Genomic DNA, 16,270 nt, shown 5'->3' on the forward strand with positions numbered 1-16,270 from the left:
ACTGAATGTATTGCCATACCGCACAAGCTTTGACAATTTAATCTATGCATAAATTGGGGTAGTTTCAGGATGCACTCTTTATACCATTACAGCACCAAAATTCTTTCATAAATTAGTTATCTTCACTCTCTCAAAGCTTCTTAAAACCCCAAACACTGTTACTTAAAGCTAAAATGCTCTATAATCTGTACCTCCTCAGAACCAAAGGTTTGGTTTTTTTCAGGGAGAAAAGAAAAAAAGCTAACAAAGTATTTAATCTAAATGTGTGCTGAACTCAGATGTCACAAATTTAGTAAGGCGTATGTACAGGGATCTCCTTTTCCATCCTTCTTGCAGGCCCCTGTGCACTGCATTCATAAAGGTATTTCCCGTTAGAGATCCCTGCACCAGAAATAGGAAGTAAAACCAAATCAAAATACATAACAGAAATTAAAGGCTTACAGGTAACTTAAAGCACCACTCCCAAGCAGAGCTAAGAGGCCACTGTCAGACAGAAGCCTTGTGCTGTGGCCACGAGTCTAGTTTCACTATGCAGACAGCCTACCTGCACCATTTAGGGGTATATCTTATCAGTACAACAGCGTAGAATGACTTACTAGACGGAAGCAGAGGCAGAAGCAAAGTAGGGGAGAATACAAGAGCAACAAAGAGTAAAGAGTATTTAGGCCCCTGGTTCTCTCCAGAAGTTAAGATTGCTATATAAACAACCTGATAGCAGGCAAAATGCAAAGTGTCACACAGTACCTGTGGGATACACCAACACATTTCAGCAGTCTGGAGAAGAGAAAGCAGCTAGACCGGGAAGGAACTGGGGACAGACAGATGCAGTGTTGCTAACAGTCTCCGGGATGCCTCCAATACATATAGGTATCCACTGCTGCCAGAAGGATGACTTATAAAGGAGATGCCCTAACATAAAAATGACACTAAGAGATTTTAGCAGCATGTTAAAATAAAATCAAAGACATAGTCAGGAGGGTTAACAGCAGTGAAGAGACAAACTTCTGTGCTGGTCATGCACAGAGAGTGAGACAATTTAGCCAGAGATGGTAGAGCAGAGCAGCAGTAAGCTGTGTGAGCAGGAAAAAAACAAAAAGATGAAAGTTTTAGAAGGCAAAATATAAGGATGATAAAGGGTGATCACATGGCTGTCAAAGGATCATGACATAGTTATTCTGACAGGATTAGAAAGTGAACTCAGAAACAAATTCAGGCGTAGAAATGGGAGCCAGCAGCAAAAAACTAATGGATCACCTCACAAAAAGGAAAGGACCAAAGATACATGAAGGATTTCACTCAGGAACCAAGGAAAGAGCCACAGAAAGAGCAGAGGACAGCATAGGACAGGAGCTCAGAGAAAAGAAAGGAGTAGAGAGAATGTGATATTCAGGTAATCTAGGTGAGGTTTGAGAAGAAAAAATGGATACGAATCTCTCATCATTCAGACATTTGATAATATTGGGCAAGGAATCTGATCACGAGAGCAAGAGGATAGAAAAACCATCAGGAGTTAGCTATGAATAGCAAACGACTCCTGAGAACATCTAAAGGCAGCACAAGAACACGGTGAAGCTGGCGAGCACAGGATCACCTGAGGTTAAGGAGACTGAGGAGAACTGCAAAAGCCAAGCTGCTGTCCAGCGCTGCCTACCAGGCAAAGACTGCTACCAGGGAGGCTGCTGCCCACAAAACTGTGAAAGATATTTAAACAGTGACCTCTAACGGACTAATCATGTAATACCGGTGCTTCCACTGAGAGGAAACACTCCCGGACTCCGGGTATGTCCAGGTAATGGCACAAACCAGCTACCAGCTCGGAGCAGAGTCGCCAGATGATTACAGCTTCAATTAATCATCTCAGGTCGGTAACCAAATAGCTGTTACAGTAGTTACAAGTCATCAAAAGCTTACAGCATATCCCCATAAAACAAGGGAAGATAAAACACATTGAATTGGCAATGTAAGACGTTGTGCTCATACCTATTGTAAACGCTGAAGTGATTTTTAACATCCCAACCTAAGATGTGAAATTTTGTATCCACCTTGAGTAGCTGGAGAATCCCTGAGTTAGCTTAGCTAAAGTCTAGAAGTTTTAGTACCCCTGCATACTTAATGGCAAAACAGTTCACAGAAGCTGTGCTGCAAAGAAAAAGTCAGGTAAGGGCTAAGCCACAACACATCTGCTCAAACAGCTGCCTTTTAAAATGGGAATTTCTCTGTTGATCATTCTACTCCAATTACTGCTCACTTGCAAATCTAGTGGCCAAAAGTTGAAGCCTAACCTACCCTGCTGACCTCAGTTTGAACCTCCAAAGGTAACATTTCTTCTCCAAAGGCAGCCATTTGGTGTTCTAGTGCAGCCGATTTATAAAAAGAGGTAAGTCACTATGACACACAAACCTTAAAATTACCTCATACTCACTCAACTATTTCACACTCTCCCCCAGAGCTCCAAACCACCCTGCTTAAAACAATATGGGGTGAGTCCTGGAGAAGAAAAGACAGTCAAGCCTAGAAACATGTTCTTGTCTGTTCTCCAGAGAGCCCAGTATTCTGCAATTCCCAACCCATCCCCCAGAATCTTTATGAAACCACATACTCTAGATGAAGAGGTTTGAACCAAGTAGGACAAAGTTTGCTTTCAAGAACCTCTATGACTTTAAATCACTAAATGATGGAACAAAAACCTTGTGGTACAATATATGGAGACACTGGCTCATATGTCCACATTAAGTTAAGAAAAACCACAAATACTCACTTTCTCCCTCCGCTTTCAACAGGATTGTGACAGGAGATCCCAAAGTGGAATCATCCCATGTTTGTCACTCACGCAGCTATTTAGCTTCTCCTAGTTTGGCTTCTCATTCTGAAGCACAAAAACGTCTCGTCAAGCAGCAGAGGACAGACTCGGCTGTTTCAGAAGTTACCTAGAGCAGAAGCAGCCAGTTCAAGACTTCCCCATGAGCACAGCACCATACAGCTGAAAAAAGTCCAGTCTAATATTCTCCAGGAAAAGAAGAAAATAATCAATGTGGATTTGAGTAAACGTGATAATGAATGATTTACAGACATGGAAATGCACGGGCACCAGCAGTATGAATGGCATACAAAAGTATTAACAAAAACCACACCACAGAAACAGTCTCAGCAGTATGATGGGTTTAACAGTGCAGTCCTCATACTTGCTAATGAAACTTTACTTACTTTTAATAGAGGTTGCTGGCAAAAATATGAACTACAGTTACATAAAAATATGCAGATCCAAGTTTTTACATGTATTTATTCTTCTAGATAGACATATTTACTCTAAACAGCAGAAAAAAAAAGCAAGCAGAACACTCATTTAAATGGCAGAAAACTAGTAGAAGATGCTAATATGACCTTAGTGTATCATGTCAAGTGTCACTGCCACCAGCTTCCTAGTCATTTTAAGAACAATCTGCTAAGACAATTAATTACGCAGCTTAAAAGATTAGGTCAACAGTGTCAAATACGAGAATATGAACTTGAAATTTAGCCTTTTAAAAATGTGTGCTGTCTATTTAAATGTCTACATCAGTTTGTGAAAGAATACTAAGTTTCAGATTTGATGAGTTACTTCTCAGAAGCAGCAGTGGTTTTATCTTCCCATAAAAAACCCAAACATAGCAATTAGAAAGGTCGACAGAATCCCTTGGCTGAGAGAACAGATACACTTGCAGCCTGCTGACCTAAGGGCTACTTTAGAAAAAACAGTAATTAAAAGTTGAGATTTAATATAAGAAAATTTTAGGGCAGTAGCAGTGCTTGAAGTGGTATTTCGAACGCTAAACTGCTTTAAAAAAAAATGGTATAGTCTGGATTTTCCTTAAATAGTTGACATCAGCCCAAATACATCCTCTTGGAAACCTCTCATGACCATACCTTCTTCCCACAGTCAGGTCCACAGCCAGGCCTTATAGCTAGGACACAGGCTAGTCACTTAGCTTTTAAATATGTGCTGAAGTATGTTACCCTTCTGACGCTTAGTTCCCAGACAGCCAAGTTTACCTTGACTCAAGTCTCCTTGCAGGAGTTTTGGACAGTTTTCTCTTCCCCAGGGAAAGGCAGAGATCTGCTGCCTACCCAACCAGTTGAACTCACCCTTTACAGAATCACAAGGTTGGAAGAGATCTTTGAAGATCATTGAGTCCAACCAATGATCTACGTTTCAGGTATGTAAGGTGTCACATGGAAGAGATTAAGTCCTTAGAAGTCTATTAGCTTTCAAAAGTTGCAGGATTCTTACAACCTATGTAGAAAGCCACGTTTACAACTCATTTCAACCTTGTTGAAGGTAAGCAGTCATTCAGAAAGAAGATACCAGTGACCTGAGGAAATACCAAAGCCACCATCTAGACCGGGTGGTCCAGAAGCCCAGCTCCATCAATGGCAGGTGATGGATGCCATAAGAAATCTGCCAAAGCAAGCTTACCATGATGCTTTCCCAAAACAGCCTCTCAACTTCCAGCTGCTTGTAACCTTATGACCTTAAACACACAGCCTTACCCCTGGTTTAGAACAACAATGCTTAGGACTTTCCCTTCCTGAATTCATCCATTGGTCATCATTTATATGTTAGATAGCCTGAATTCGCTGTTCATATTTATGAAATAAGTTGAGATTTCTTTGAAACTACAATAGGGACAGAAACAAATAGAAAGACACAAGTCTACAGGACACTATACAGTCAGAAACAGGGCCTAGAATAACTAATTCTTACTTCTCACAGCCACTAATAGAGTGCCCACAGTTTTATCTATTTACTACTACTACAAAGCCTTTAAGCTACACATTAGTATCCAATAAACTCTATCCAGAATATTTATGTGCTAGAATCTAAGAATATGATTTTTTTCCCCCTTCATGCTTAATCCTTTGCAAATACTTAATTTTAAACACGTTTTGCATATTTTATATATTTCATATAACACGTACTTTTCCATGGTTTTTTTGTTTTTCAACCCCCAGCCTCAATTAAGAAAGCTTTTCTTGGGCATAGCCTGGTGCACCTGCTCAGAACATGCTGAGCACCTGCTCAGAACATGCACTCCCTTTGGTGGCTCCAGTCCCCTCCCGATTTCATGTACTCTTAATAAAATTTAACAGTTCCAAAAAGGGAAGGAGTGGTTGAGCTAGAAATCCACTGGCACATGCAGAGCATAGACAAGTAACAGCAGAACATCAACAAAGCAAACGCTCTTCCTCTCTTTAGAAGATGCACGTTAACAAGGACCAGATGAAACTCATTGCATGTATTTCAAATAACCATGAAGCAGGAACGTTTGCATGAGACACTGATGGGTAATCCTGAAACATTCTTCTACAAATGAAAAACTTCTGTATTGCAAAAGCCAGTCTAATATCTGCCTCCACTAAGTCTCTTCTCATGTTTATGTTATCCTCATGACACCTAATAACACCTCATTAACAACTCTTTTACTAAGTAGGATCCACAAAGTAGTAACTGAAGATGGTATGTGCAGTATATGCAAGAAAACTTACACTCAGATCTTCTATGACTGAAGCAGACTGCTTGACTTTCATGCCTGAAGCTCACATTCAGTTGGCCTCATTCACACATTTGGTTACAGATATAATGCAACTAAGTCACAATTTATTTTCATTTGCTTCTGTCAAATTAATTATTCATCTACTGAAATGTAAACCCTGTCATTTCTGATACAGTTAAAAATAATCAGAAGTCCTCAACTAAAAATAAGGACTTCAGAATTATGTTAGAGAACTATTTTTGGCTGTGCTGGTAACAAGACTGAGAATTACAGACCTTCCAATACATGGCAGATTTGGATTGAAGTTGGAAAGGCACGTTCTATGTGGCTGCTAAGTCACATCCTCAATCTCATTATTTAAGCTAAGAGTGCTTCTTGGCGAAGCACTTTAACAGTGACACTGTGCTCTATTAAAAAAGAAATAATCAAACTATCAGTGTCACCTGTCATATATTGCTTAATTGCCTGTAATGAAATAAAACCCAGGGTATACTTACTTGTAAGCTTGTTGTGACTCAGAACCAGCTGTGTGATATGAGACAACGTAACTGCAAATGAAGAGAAAAAGAAGTTAGTTTACGGACATGGCAAATGAAAGCTGGTTTCTGTATGGATTGAGAGCAGCCCTAAGAAGGACTTGGAGGTGCTGATTGATTACAAGCACCTCAACATGACCCAGCAATGTGTGCTTGCAGCCTAGAAAGCCAAACATATACTGGGCTGCACCAAAAGATGTTTAATGAGCATGTTGAAGGAGGTGACTCTGCCTCTCTACTCTGCTCTTGTGACTCTCTTGGACTACTGCATCCAGCTCTGGGGTCCCTAGTACAAGAAATGACATGGACATGTTTGGGGTGAGTCCAGAGGATGGCCACAAATATGATCAGAGAACTATGAAGACAGGCTGAGAGGGTTGGGCTTGTTCAGCCTGTAGAAGAGAAGGCTTCAGGGACAGGACAGGGGGTAATAGCTTAAAGCTGACAGAGGGTAGATTCAGATTGGATATTAGGAAGAAATTCTTCGCTGTGAGGGTGGTGAGGCCCTGGCACAGGTTGCCCAGAGAAGCTGTGGCTGCCCCCTCCCTGGCAGCATCCAAGGCCAGGTTGGGTGGGGCTTTGGGCAACATGGTCTAGTGGAGGCTGTCCCTGCCCATGGCAGGGGGTAAGAACTAGATGATCTTTGAGATTCCTTCCAACCCAAACCATCCTGTGACTGTAAAATTAATTTCACCTAAAAAAGAGGCAAGTTATTCTCTCCACTCCAGTAACTCCAGTACTGTCATTAGGCAAGCTTAAGGCTTAAGGACATATCCAGCCACTCCTCTGCCCCTTGATATGTACATCAGCATTTTTCCCAACAGAAACACATGCCACATGAGCAATGACATTTCCACATGCTGCAAACTTATTACCATCAAGTCACAGCCAGATTTAAGTAGCAATAGCTGAATTTACAATTCTCACCCAAGAAGCACAGCAGCAGGTTAGCATTGTTGTGTGGTGAATGGCCTGGTGACAACATGCAATATTTACTCAAGTCAATGGAAAGACCTGATTGATCACAGCCCTTCAGATTCCACCTTACAGAATGAACAAGTGCAGGGCACAGGGCAGCTACAGAGATCAGAAGTCCCCCTATACATCCTCATCTTTTACATTTCTTCTTGCCTACTTCCACTTTCCACACAACAATGGCTTTCCCTAGAAGAAGCTCCACAGCCCAACTGACAACAGTATCTGATCAGAAAAATACACTGAAGAGCCAGAGGAGAAACTCAAACCTTGAAGTATTTCTTTAACATCTTCCCCCTCCCTGTAAAAGTTTGTTTTACTGAACTAAGAAGAAAAAAAAAAATAAAAAGAGAGAGAGGGGGGAAGATAATTTCCTCCCCTAAACCTTTTCCTTACTTCCAGTATAGCCTCTTCAGAACAGCTCCAGGAACTACCTGGCTGCCTCTCACTGGCAGTTGGGAACTTTTCCTGCCTCAAGTGCTACATCTCTCATTCCTCAGAGCTTTTCTCAAGCAACAAACATCACTAACATCAGCCCAGAGACAGCCCACAGGGTTAGTGCTGCCTCAGGGAACTAAGACACCCTTACAAGCATGTGTGAAAACTGGCCATGCATCAATACTTAATTGCAAGCTGGAGGAAACAGCTTGGAGAGCTTCTACTTACTGATATAGCAATCTGTTTCAGCTAATCCTTGGAAGCTCATGACTTACCACAGGCAAATATAACCTGTTAGCAGAATTAAGGCAGAGACTCAAAGGCAGAAACAGATCAGAAAGTTCAGCATGAAAGAAAAAAAGAAAAAAAGCAAAAAGCATCACCAGTTCCCTGTGCAATTGCAGGTTGTGGAGGAAGGAAAGGCAGGGAGGAGAAAGGAAGAAAGTGAACCCACCCTAAATGTCTTTTAAATGTGAATGTTCTAAGTACTGCCTACATCAGCTCATGAAGGAGCACAGGACAGAGCAAAGCCCTCAGACAGCCTGTAAGAGCACTGTATAAATACCAGCACTAAAGGGTAGAAAAGCACAGTTGCATCAAGAGCAGGCTCTGAGCTTTAAAACATAAAAGACACATCAGCATCTGAGCCATAAGCAATCACTTCACACCACGGTTCACTTCCACATATAACTAAGTGTAGGGATGCAATGTGCACCAAAAAAAAAGGAAAAGAAAAGAGAGGATGCTGGAGCTAGTTACAAGCTTGTGAACAGAAAAGCACAAAGAATGTTTGGGTGTTTTTCTCATAGTTCAGGTATTTTAGTAGCTGTGACAATCAGCAAAATTCACCATTTCATAGGCCTCTGATATCGAGCCCTGACTAGTAAGAACAAACCCACCAGTAAGGCAGCAGTACTAGTTGGCGTCCTGAGATGGGAAGTGTTCTAGTCCGACATCTCCAGCTCCAAGGCAACTTAATCTAGATCTGAGCCAGATCCAAAACAATGCCAGGAAGAAAAACCCCTTCTTTTCCTACATTTAACTTATGAAACAAGTTATCTAGAGCTCTGAGGCTTTGCCTGGACTCACCAGCATCAACAAGAGCGCAGCTTTGCTCCACTGTATTCAAAGAGAAACACTGATTTTCCTTCCAGGCAGTGGAGTTACCTACTTGGCCCATTCCCTCCCACCCCACAAGGAGAATAGTATCTTCTGCATTACAACTCAAATGGGTTGTGTGGCCATCCATTTCCACAATATCACCCTGTCCAAGATTTCCCCCTTTTCCCCTCACAAGCCAATACAGTAAAGGTCCAATTACTCAAGTAATACCCTCCCCAACGCTCAAATGTTCAAATAAATCCTAGGTGATCAAGAAGTCAGGAAAAAAAGTACACAACATGGGCCAAGACTTCTACCAGTTCTGTATTCTCAGTTCCTTTCACACTGGAAACTGAGCACTAGCCACATCACCATGTGTTTATAAACCACCATGACTGAGAGCCAGGCAGCTTGAGGTGTGTCAAGGACACTGAAGAGTGCCTTTAAGGCTATCATGTGGAGCATCACAAAGAGCAGGGCTCTGGTTGCCAACACCAGATCCAGCTCTATTCTTGAAGATCTGGGGTATGGGAAGATTTCAGAATTTCTCCTTTGCCCTTCCCAGTAGCGTTGGAAAGTAAAGATTTCGTTTAATTTGCTTTTTCAAAAATATTCATTACTGGTTTTAATACAGTACAAAGTTGCCTCAGTTTCAGATTGGTTTTTAAAATCAGAGAAGTTGAACTGAAGCGGCGGAAAAAGACCAACTAACACCACCTCCCCTCCACACTAAAAAGCCACCACCTCAGCACGAGCACAATGGGCAACTGGACTCCAAACATGATGGCTCCCTGCATCACTGTGGCCAAAGGTCTGCAACGCCCAGCTGAACCATAGGGCCTGGGACCAGCCCCCAAGGCAGCCAGCCAGGCACAGAGTGAGTACTAAGAAAACTTTTGCACTATTTCTTTTTTTCTTTTGAAGCTGATTCTGACTTCAGATTATTAAAGTAGAAGGAAGACTGAAGCTGTCATCACACTTTTTGTGGCCTTCACCAGTTTGTTCCAGTTCAGCATGGAGCTTTGCCAGCTTTAGTCGAGAAGGCGAAACTCAGGTCAAACGCTCTTTCCTTTGGAGTCCATCACGTACTTCATTGCACTAAGACCAGCAGTCCCCATGCCATGCCTTGTAACAAGCACCTGGACTGATGTCAGAAGCTACATGAGGAAAGGCTCCAATTTAGTTCCTACATCTGCCACTGTGATAGGCAGAAAAGAAATGAGAAAGGCCTATCAATCACCTCTGCTATGAGAAGGGTATGTCTTCTAGAAACAAATATTTGTTAACACTGAGGCTAGATGTGTGTCCATGGTTATTGCAATAAAGCAAACTCTGAGGCAGTGGTAAGGAAGCAGTCCTGACTCCCACCCATGCCCCACTCCGGGAAGCAAAGCATACAAATCAGAATGACAACTCTAACATACTAAAAGCAGCATTTAGGATTTTGTTTCTGTGCTCAAGATGTAATTCTATATTTAAAAGACAAAGCACACCAAAAGACAGTCGCAATTCCTGCGAGAAACCAGCTTATGAAGAGACATCATTTGCACGTGACTTGCACCACAGAAGTATAAAGTCACTGAACCACACCAAGTGTTAGACAGCAGCACACATGCAAGCGCCTGCTCTGGATCGCTCACAGACTGAACTGAGAAACAAAAGGAAAAAAGGAAGTCTTCTAAAAATAGAGATATGAGGCAGGCCCTGAGCTACTCCATGTGTATGCATATGGTGAACCTTTCCTGCCATGATTTTATCACTTCTGTACATCAGAAGTGAGGATGCTTACTCAAGGGCAACTAAGCATTGGGGGTGCAGACCTGGGTCTTCTGAAGACCAAATTCCTGCTGAACTTAAGTATCTGAAAGAGTTCTGTGCATATTTAGCTTCTAAAGGTAAGCCTGCTGACTGAACCATCAACGGTACGGCTGGCTTTCAACAACATAAGCTTACAAGTGTTTTCTCACTACTCCCCCTCTGTATTTGCCACATTGCTGCCTTCCTCAACCGAGTCTATTTTCAGAAGGGTTTCTTCTCACACATTTCTACAGAACAGAACAAAGTCCCAATGTCAAAAATTTCAAGCCAAAGTGCCTAGACCAATGACATTTCAATATGGTCTTTACTTGTCCGAACTCAACTGAAGCCTAGATATATTGTCTGAAACTCCACTAGCTCAGTCATCAATCATAACAAAGATTCCTACTGCATCTTTGACCTGCAAAGCAGGCTGACATCCCTCAAGGAACAAAACAAGCAACATTACTTTGAAAAGAGCAAAAGTTTAAGCATCTGCTCTGGACCATTTCCAGCACCACTGTAGACATCTCAAGACAAAAAGACTTTCAATCTTGAAAGGTCCAAAGCTACTACCAGTTTGGAGACAGATTTGCAAGTGGGTTTGGAAAGGGAACCTAGATGTAAAATGGCATTTGGACTCTGCTTACACAGAGGGGAATTTGTCCCCTTACATTCAGCTGACCTGTGTGAAACAAGCAGCCCCCCTGGAAACCCCAAGTTTGCCAGCACACTGCTGCTCCCGTGCAAAGTGCGCTGTGGAACTGCCTACTGGTTTGCCTCATCCTATATATAAAGTCAGTCCTTCATGACAACTAAACTCAACTCAGCTCTGCTGATAACAACATCTGCCCATAGCAACTAATTAACACCACTGAGTAACACCTAGAAGGCTGAAGGGGCCCAGCGGGGCCATTTTGCTCTGGACATCAGCAGCTCAAGAAAGTGCAACTGAAGCAGCAGGACTTGCTGAGGACCGAAAGGTCAGACAATTCAACCCGAGCGCCAGAGCCCGGAGGCTCCAAAGGCACTGCAACTGCCACACAGGAATTACTGTAACCTCTCTACGATGCCACCACATGAGCTCCTAGACTCGAAGCAGCAGTCTCCCAAGGACTGCAGACCTCACACGCCTCGTTAGCATCACAGTAATTAGCATACAGACAACAAATTATTCCGATTTTGAGAACCTATCGAACATCCACACAGAAGTTTGAGGGTCAAGATACTACTGTTTGCCAAAGCAACTTGCTTGTACAATAATTACAAATTGTCGTTATGGTCCCAGTGCCACTAGTGCTTCAAAACAGAGTAGGCCAAAGGAAGAATATTCAAGCTCTTCCCTTTTGGCTCCAGTATCATGCCATTTCACATACAACTGCCATGCACTGCAAATTAGCTTATTTAGATGACAAAATTTAGTTCTTTTTTTAAAGAAAAGGAAAAAACACCACAGCAAAATACCAGGAAGACTCCAGAGACCTTGGTGAACCAAGATAAGACATTGTCTTCCTCCGATGGGACAGTTCATGCAGGATGAGCATTACAGTATTGTAGAAAACTACTCGCAAGTAGCTTGTCCCTCCATCTTCCATGCTTTGGTTATTTTAGGAGCAGACAAATATATCAACACTAACTTTCTGATAAAAAATTCTAGGCATGTTAATTCCTACCACACAAGCATGTACTTTGTGTAAAATATGAAGAGCTTACAGATGGAATGATAACGAGAGCAAATTAACACTTACAGAGTAAATAGGATTTCATCCAATATTCATTCCCTGACAACAAAGCTACAGAGCAGCAGATGTCTCAAGCTATTTGGACAAAATAATTCCTTAATTCATAGCTTCCCCATATCACTTAAAGATATATAAATCAGAGGACACCGTTTCCTACCCCAAGAACAATTCCATAATTGTTGATGGCCGTTCATAGTACTACCAAGAAATGCCCCAACCATGGGGCTAGGGAAAAAGGCTCATCATGTCATCCTCAAACGTGACTACTCACTCTCCAGGACATCCATACCATTACCTGTCAATACCCAGGTGCTTTGTAAAACCAAAAATCTATTTATTTCACAATACGGAATTTTAAAAAGCCCACATTAGAACACTCCACTGGGCAAGATATATTTTTAAAACTGTTCCTGTATGGGTGCACAAATATAGTAAAGATGTGCTCCCAAATGGTATAACATTTCTTCTATTGCGTGCTGCAGTAACAAGAAAGACCTTTGAAGTTTTAAGCTGTTTCACCTGGCCTTTGCATTAGCATGAACACCTAGATCAAGGGATGTGTTTAGTCTCAAATGAAATTTCCTCTCTACAGAACATCTTCTAAAGAGTTTTCTCATACTACATTTCTGAAGGCCTTGGAAATGCAGATGCTCTGAAGGCCTGTAGCACAGTTCTAGTTGGTACTTGAAGCCATCAGAGAAAACATGGAAGTGCCCCTATCCAAAACCAGAATTGAGCTTCTAACAACATGATCAAACTCCTGAGTGAGCAGGGGTTGAGAGTCTACTGAGCTTCTCTTTGTGAATCTGAAAACATTATAAACCAGATGACAAACTCCACTCTCCCTTCATTGAAGACAGAAGTGGGAAGAGATGTACAGGTTGCCAAGCTTCTAGGTCTAAGCAAGTTTAAGACAGGCATGAGTCTCCATCCAGATAGGAAAAGTATTTCACCTTGATTTGGAAAGAGATGTTTGAATTTGACAAAGGCAAGTTTGGTCTGTCTGGTCTCTCCCACAACTGCTACAGTAGGTGCAACTCAAGGAACAGGAAAACACAATAACCTGAAAGTCATTTACTGGATGGAATATAGACTGGAAAGAGAAACCAGAAGAAAATCCTACCCAAGACAAGACATACATCTCCCTTCCCCTTTCCTCCTCTTTCACCCCCACATGACGACAGTTTAATCACATTTTTTATTTGTTTTAAACACACATGACAAGAATAGGTCTGCACCTGAAGGGAGAGGACTGCCACACCGAGCACATGCTATATGGTGCATCACTTCCACACCCATGTGTCTGCATTTACCCTACGTGAATTAAACTAAGGGGTCTTAAATACAATCCACTAGCTACTTTGCAGCTAGCACTCAAATAAGCAGTGGGAGAAACATTGGTCCTGTTCTTGAAGAACAGCAATGACTAGAGGGAGCAGCTTATTCAACGAGTTACTGGCTACTGGGGCTGGGGGCACTCACAACCATCGAATCATTACACGAGAAAAGATCCCCATCAGGGGCTCCTGAACACAGTCAAACCAGAGTATCCTCCAGCCTAGTAAGTCCTTAAACCCCAAACAGCCAAAACCAAGGAAAATGGCATCAAAATGTTCTCTCTAATCATAACCTACCCTTAGCACTGAACATCTACTAGTTGCTGCTAGGAAAGAACAGTCACTGAGCATAATTCATCATGTTTGTTTCTATTTAACTGAAAAAACAAAGTTTCTAAAAAGGCAAGCTCTAACACTGCACTGGAAAGATATCCAACACACCTAGAAGGGAAGATACCAGGTCAGACTCATTTAGCTTCCCTGTCAGTTCTGAGAGGCAAAGAAACCCAAAACACCCACTCTACACTAGAAAAGGTCATCCACTGGGAGTCAGATGACAGGGTTAGAAAACAAGCAAATTTAACATTTTCTCAAATCATTACCTACAATTCAGAATTAATCCTTATTTTTTAAGTTCTATTTGGAGGAAGCTATTCCTTTGCCAGATGGAAAGTAGCAAATACTTTCATGATAAAAAAAAAACAAAGGAAAAAAAAACCCAAAACAAACAAGCCAATTTGTAACGCCTTCTCTGTCACAGTGCAGAGTAAACTGAAAAAACCAAGAAGGTCCCAATTATCTGAACACAAAACAAGATTCATTTCCCCCTTCCCTAACCCCTGTCTCAAACTGGAGAAGGCCCCAAATCTCCATGCTAAACCAAATCACGGGCTGTGCATCAAGAGTATCTGCACACCGATGCAACATAACTAGGGTACCACAAGTTACACTTCATGAGGTAGGGCACTCGCTGCCAAACAAGCTTCAGATGCTTAATTAGCAACACAGATATTTGAGACAAAGTGATGCTTTCTATTTAATGAGTTCACATATATGGGCTCTGAAATGTAATCCCACTGAAATCCCATGCAAAACTTGGAAGCGGGAAAAAGAATCAGTAAAAGATGAAGGCTTAGGTGCAGAACCTGCTTCTGCAAAACTGTACTTAAGCCTTTGTCCTTTCCTGATGGGACTGGAGATATGTTGGACCGCTCCTGACTCTGCAGACAGTGGCGAGTTGGTAGTGAGCCACACATTTCCCTGAACTCACTTCCACCATGTAAGAAGAATTATGTACACTTGCTCCTGGCTGCTATGAAGTTTAACAAACATGGTAAAGAGCTAGACCAGGAGACAGTGAGATTTTTAAGTATGCTGGTTGTCTTAGATTTTGTTGTTTTCTCATTACATCACGCATTCAGGAAAACTTCAGCCTATGGCACAGTACAGCCAGTCACAACTTTAACTTACTGTGCATCAGCTATTACCATAACATCATGTGTAGTCTTAGCCAAAGTAAAAGCAAGGCAAAGCAACCTGCCTTCCCCTTCATTCATGCATTCTCCAGAATTGTGACTGTACGCTGCTATCAGTACCTTCTGCACGCTGCCCTTAATGTGACATACTAACAACACACTGGCACAGTTCTGGAGCACGCGCTCCACACGCATCTGCAGCATCCAAAGCGTGACAGTACTGTAGCTGTAACACAGTATTACCTCACCCTCCTTTAGAGGCGCCACACGTAGCTCCAAGCTAATGCCACTCTAGCCTTCTCGAAGAAACACTGGAGATACTACGGGGCTGGTGGTGTTGCCTCATTAACGGGCAGAGGCGAGGGCAGACAGGAAGCCAGGTCTCCCCATCACTCAATTCGAACCGGGAGAGCACAGGGCTGCAGCCGGCAGGTGCAGCTGAGGTGGCGGGCAACACAGGCAAGAGCCGGGGCTCCCCACGCCGGTCTGTCCGGCGCAGCAGAGCAGGGGCTCTCCCGAACACGCTCACGGCTCGTTATGACGCTGCCGGGAGCAGGAAGCAGAGTGTTTCCCCCTCCCCACGGCCCCGCCGCCCAACGCTCCAGCCCCACACCCCAACCCACCCGCCCCACCAGCACGGAGGAGACTCGAGTAGCGCCGCCGCCGCCGAGGGGCCGCCCCACCGCGCCCAGGGCCGGCCGCGCCCCCGGCTCGTCCCGGGACAAATAAGGAAGTTTCCGCGCTCTCCCCACCCGCCGCCGCCGGTACCTACAGAGGCCGGGCACGTCCAGCATGTTGGAGATGCCGCGGTCGCACATGTCCACCTCGGGCTGGTTCTTCTCCCTGCTCTCCTCCACGATCTTCTTCAGCGACTTGGACATGGTCTGGGCGGGACAGAAACGGACACCGTGAGGCAGACCCGGGGAGCCCCCGGACAGCGCGGGGACAGCTCCCACCCTGAGGGGGCCGAGGGCAGCGAGCGTGCCCGCTCCGCTCCGCGCCCTCGGGGGTCCCGTCCCGTCCCGCCGCGCCCCGCCCCGTCTCCCCACACCCGCCCCAGCCCTGACCGGGATGCCAACCGCCCTCCCACACCCACGCTAAGCGGTAGGCCTGCCGCTGTCCCCAGAGCGACTCACGGCGCGGTGCTGTGGCGGACCCCGACGAGACGGGACAAGAGGGGAGAGGAGGGGAGTGAAGGGAAGGGCGCTCGGCGGGCGGCTCCGGGCGGCTCCCCACAGCTGCACGCCCTCGCCACGCCCCCTCCCACTGCTTCCCCCGCCCTCGCGCGCAAGCGCGCTGCAGCCCTTCCCTGGCAAGCGAGGGCGCTCCCCACACCCG

The 16,270-nt window shown here is 43.9% G+C and overlaps 1 protein-coding gene across 1 annotated transcript in view; it reads right to left on the reverse strand.

The window, feature by feature from the left end:
• The window catches only part of RSU1 (Ras suppressor protein 1), a gene marked incomplete at its 5' end in the record, with an annotated part of 107,340 nt that extends 91,527 nt beyond the window's left edge, over nucleotides 1–15,813 (reverse strand). The window contains 2 exons of the mRNA XM_084260078.1: nucleotides 6,029–6,079; nucleotides 15,705–15,813. Coding sequence (XP_084116204.1) covers nucleotides 6,029–6,079; nucleotides 15,705–15,813 — 160 coding nt within the window. The remainder of the gene's footprint in view (nucleotides 1–6,028; nucleotides 6,080–15,704) is intronic.
• Between the last annotated feature and the right edge of the window lie 457 nt (nucleotides 15,814–16,270).

The sequence above is a fragment of the Gallinula chloropus genome (genome assembly GCF_964237585.1).
Source record: "Gallinula chloropus genome assembly, chromosome: 2".
NCBI classification, from domain to species: Eukaryota; Metazoa; Chordata; class Aves; order Gruiformes; family Rallidae; genus Gallinula; species Gallinula chloropus.